The sequence below is a fragment of the Notolepis coatsorum genome (genome assembly GCF_963971535.1).
Source record: "Notolepis coatsorum genome assembly, chromosome: 4".
In the NCBI taxonomy this organism is placed as follows: Eukaryota; Metazoa; Chordata; class Actinopteri; order Aulopiformes; family Paralepididae; genus Notolepis; species Notolepis coatsorum.
The window spans coordinates 109,153,472-109,158,338 of record NC_140168.1 but is presented as its reverse complement, the minus strand read 5'-3'; the positions used below and the strand labels follow the sequence as shown (position 1 = coordinate 109,158,338).

Sequence of the window (4,867 nt, the reverse complement as noted above, 5' to 3'; positions counted from 1 at the left end):
TCGGGGTCGAAGAGGCGCCGGGTGGCCGGCTGGACGGGCGTGTCCACCAGGTAATAGTTCCCCGTGGTGGGGTCCAGCAGCATCTTCCTCTGGGTGGGCAGGAAGGGGTCGAGGGCCGGGGCGGGGGGCAGGCCGGGAGAGAAGCAGTACACCTGCGGCTGGACGGGGGACACGCCCATGGGCAGAGGGTGGTGATAGATGGTGGCGGTGGGAGTGTCCTGCTGGGACCGTGTCTCCATCACGATGCTGGCGCGCCTGGGGGACTGACTCCTCTCCTCCGGCCTCCAGAAGCCCACGTGTCCCGGGGGACTGACCGCCCGCATCTGCCCCCCCCCCGCCGCCGCGCTGACCGTGTAAACAGACGCTCTCTCGCCGCCCGCCGCGGTGCCGGAAGCGGCCTGTTTGGTGCTCTGGGACCTGACCGGGATGGTGAGATAGTCCTCGGAGTCGTTGTGATAGCTGCGGTGGTGCGGCCGCTCCGCCTCTCTCCTCTCCTTGTCCTCCGTCGTCTGGCAGATCTTCAAGGACACGGGCAACTTGGGAGATTTGGGGACAAAGCCCTTTGTGCCGTAAGGCGTCTGCTGTGTGACGGCATTCGGCAGAGGAGCCTTTGCGGTGTTGTTGTTGTTGTTGTTGATTGCGGCAACCTTTTGACCTGAGGAACTGAGGTTGTTTTTGTTCCCCGCGGCGCCGCCGACGCCTGGCACGGAGAAGGACTTGGCGCCGGGCCTCTCTTCGCGGCCGGTGGGGGAGTGGTAGGACCTGGGGGTCTCCCTCTCCTCCCCCCTCCTGAGCACCACGTCAGCGCAGGGCCTGGGGGTCTCTCTCTCCTCCCCCCTCCTGAGCACCACGTCAGCGCAGGGCCTGGGGGTCTCTCTCTCCTCCCCCCTCCTGAGCACCACGTCAGCGCAGGGCCTGGGGGTCTCTCTCTCCTCCCCCCTCCTGAGCACCACGTCGGTGCCGGGGGAGGCTGTCGGCGCGGGGGGGGTCTTGTTCGCCTTGGGGTAGGAGTCTCTCCGGCCTGGCCTGTCGACACCTGCGCTCGGCTCGTCCTCGGCGCCGGTGAGCATGTGGCTGTCCGCGAGGGGCCGGGGCCGGGGCGCGCTTTTCCTCTTCCATTCATTTCTGTCAAAAACATAAAGCTGCTCCATGGTTTTGACGGCCGCTTGGAGCTTGGCCAGGGCGGCCTGGTTGGCCATCTTCGACTCAGGCTTCTTGTCTGTGCTATCGGGTGTTTTTTCCTGTTTGCTAGAAGCTGCAGTGGTTTCAATTTTCAACCCCGTGGCCCCCTCGGAGGAATGTGCTCGCTTTGTGTTCGCCAGGGCCCCTCTCCCGGGTGCCTTCTGGAGTTGCACTGTCCCACTTTTAGCGCCCTCTGGGGACGAGCCGTCTACCTCAAATGGGTCGTCACTGAGCCCCCGTTTGCCAACGTCCGTTAGATTTCCAGATTGCTTCCCGTTGCTATTTGTATTCACAGACTGACACTTTATCACGATCGGGGAGACGGACGCGGGGTTTCGATAGAGCCCTTGCTTTTTTTGCTCCGCGTTATGTTGTTCGCCGGCGGCGACGTTGTTTTTGTTGTCGTTGTTATTATCCAGAGACACAAAGTGATAGGAGCTTTTCACCAGTTTACGCACGTCTCTAACTTGGTGTATGGGCGTCTGCAGCTGCTTTCCCTTAGTATCTCTAATGTCTCGGACCATAAAGTGCGGTATTTTATCCGAAAACTCACCTCTCAGCGCCGCAGCGAGCGCCTGGCATCTGGAGTCGTCTGTTCTGCCCAGGCCGGTGGCGCCGCCGGAGCCTATATTGGGAGCGCGCAGTTTAGAAATGCCAAAAGGATCACTTTTGTTGTTGCCTCTCACGCTCCTCAGGTTGATTTTGATTTCCGGTGATTTTGACGTTACGACCCTTCTAGAGTCCGCGACGTATAAGGTGTTCTTGTCGGAGCGCACCTCCACACCTCCTCCTCCTCCTCCCTCTCCGTGATCCGCGCGGGTCGAATAATTCATATTTCCAACCTCTGTGTCACTCGACAGCAGTTGAATACTTGGCACAAAAAAATGTGACATTTTAGTGAGGAGCAGCGCGCTGTTCTCCGGGTCGGAACGCGGGTCCGTCTCTCCCTCCGGGCTCAACGAGGGCGGTTTCCCCTCCGGAGGAGTTTGATCGTTTTTATTATGTTCCTTTTGAAACCCTAGCTCGCCGTCCCGCCAGGATCTGAATGCGCTATTTTGGCTACGGAGCAGCGTGCTTTTGGCAGCTTCGAATGCTCCTCTTTTAGCATCGATTCCGGCTTCGTTTGTCGTCGACTCTAAATTGGTTTCTAGAGTTATTAAAGTGTCCCGCCGTCTGCGACCCTCGCTCCGCGTGTCGCTGGAGCTGTTGTCCACCATGTCCCCCAGGTCGTCCACACACACGATGGTGTAGTCAGACGACTCGCTGCTGTCCGACGCCGCGGAGCTGCTCCGCCGGTAGAACTCCCTGCAGGGCTCCCGGCTGGAAGCAGCAGCGGCGCCCTTGTCCCTCTGCGGCGCCTCGGCGTCCTGCGGCAGCAGGAGACACGGGGAGGGGGTCTGCCGGGGCCGGTACGGCTCACAGATCTCCCCTCTCTCCATCTTGCGCTCCTGTTCAAATTGCATTTTCTTAGAAAGGACATTTTTTAGGAGACTCGACGCGAATATGGCTTTCTTGTGCGCGTCCTCCATGGTCTCGGCTGCGCTATTACAGCCGGGCGGCTTGCTGCCGGTGGCCCCTCTCCTCTGCGGCCCGCTGCTTGGCAACGCGGTGTTTGTAACTTCATCCGCGGCGGTGGTGGTGGTGGAACGTGATCCTCCCGCTCCCGCCGCGGCGTTTTGTGCCAATTTCGAGCGCCTTTCACCCCCTGCAGCAGACATTCCGGATTTCACATTGCAACGGATGTTCAGCGTCTCCGTCAGTGTGATCACCCCGCTGCTGTGTCCCTGGCCGAATTTGCCCATGAGTTCAATTTTCTTCGTCGACGAGGACGCGCTGTTGTTGTTGTGCGGGTTGTTGTGCGGGTTGTTGTTGTTGTTGCCATTCAGAGTAAAGATCTTGCTCGGGGGCGGCTTGAGCGCGATGCTGCCCTTGTAACCTTTATTGTCTGTTGTGTTCTTCTTGGCTATTTCAAACGACGACGTTGCATTCTGATGATGACGGGAGATCACACTCTGGTCCAGTCCCTGCTGTGACAGGTTCCCATATTTCAAGTCGACGTACGTGGCGGTCGCGGACCACCTGTTGATGCCCCCCAGCTCCGACGCGGACGACTCACTGGAGGCGCTGAAGTTAATGGCGTCGAAATGGGGACAGGAGGGATAGGCCAAACTCTTGAACGCCTTGGCCGTCAAGCTGCGCACCTCCTTGTCAGCGTCGTCCAGTTCACTCACGGCGCTGGACGTGCCACTGGTGGAGTGCCCCCCGGCGTTGTTATTAATAACGTCTTTCGCCTTTAACTTGGTGCCAATTAAGTGAACGCGTCCGGGCATCGCGATGAAGCACTTGGAGCTGTCGCAGAACCTCTCCGTCGCTCTCCCGGCGTCGGGCCCTTGGTAAACATAGCGACTCACCCCGTCTCCTCCTCCAGGGCGATACAGAATGTTTCCCCTTTCCTGCATGATGTTGTTGTTGTTGCTAGGGTCATTATTATTTATAGCACGGGAGGTGGTTTTGATTGACAGGTGGATCTGCTGCCCCGTGGCGTTGCACTTTTCATCCGAGCCGCAGCCGGCGCACTTGGCCCGCATGTTGCGCAGATGACGCAGATCGCCTTCCAGCAGCGACGTGCTGACGGCTGCTCCTCCGCTACTACTGTTACTGTTACTGGCCCGGCCTGTCCCCCTCCCTCTCCCGCCGCCCCCCCCACCACCACCATCATCGCCACCGTCGAAAGACGCGTAATCAACGAAAGAGTACATCTGGTTGTTGTCGCCCTCCTCGATCTCCCAGCTGGTGGAGCCCGTCTCGTGGTCCGAGAGCTCCGAGAGCTGGATCTCATGGGTGGTGATAAAGTGCGACTCGTCCTCCTCCATTACGCACGGGACCAAGCTTAAATCCTCCCCCTCCTCCTCCTCCTCCTCCTCCTCCTCATCATCTGACTCACTTGTCACAGCACCTTTCTCTAAAGCACATGTGTTCTTTGGCTCTTCATCTTTAACGGCAGGTGTGTTGGGTTGTTGTACGGTGGTGTTGTTTCCCCCGCCGCCGGTAACTCCTTGTGATTCCAGGCCGTCTTTGGGGTTTGCATTAGGGAGCACCGATGATGAGCAGGCGGGTTCACAAGACGAGCCTATTATTGTGTCACTTTCCCCAACACCGGCACTTAACCCCTTATGACCCATAGTTTCGGTGTCGTCGGGTTGATCTCCCGGCAGCAGCCCCCCGTTCTTCTCAGGAGGACTCGGGTCCACCGCAGTGTTATGATTCTCCTGGTTCCCCTCCTCACCCACGAGAGACACGTTCACAGTTTTTAGTAGTAAGTCCAGGTCAACGTGGTGGTTTGATGCGCCATCATCATGCTTCTTCTTCTCCGGGGCTGCATCCTTCTTGTCGAGGCTTTTTGGCGGAACGGGAACACCGTCCTCCTCTTTCGTCGACTTCTCACAACTTTCCATGATCTTCATATCGCCGCCAAACTCGCGACTTTAAGCTCCCATTTTGATACAAAAGACAAAAAGAAAATAAAATAAAAACTAGAGATGGAGGTCCCCTCCTGCTGCTTCCCCCGCTGCTGTGCGTAAAGACCACCGCAGCTGTGCGTAAAGACCCCGTTTCTGTGCGTAAAGACCCCGTTTCTGTGCGTAAAGACCACCGCTGCTGTGCGTAAAGACCACCGCTGCTGTGC

The 4,867-nt window shown here is 58.4% G+C and overlaps 1 protein-coding gene across 1 annotated transcript in view; it reads right to left on the bottom strand.

The window, feature by feature from the left end:
• Positions 1-4,646, bottom strand: part of cUnh4orf54 (chromosome Un C4orf54 homolog) — a gene marked incomplete at its 5' end in the record, with an annotated part of 62,245 nt that extends 57,599 nt beyond the window's left edge. Inside the window, one exon of the mRNA XM_084312070.1 lies at positions 1-4,646. This exon is cut by the window's left edge and continues 313 nt beyond it. Coding sequence (XP_084168196.1) covers positions 1-4,646 — 4,646 coding nt within the window.
• Between the last annotated feature and the right edge of the window lie 221 nt (positions 4,647-4,867).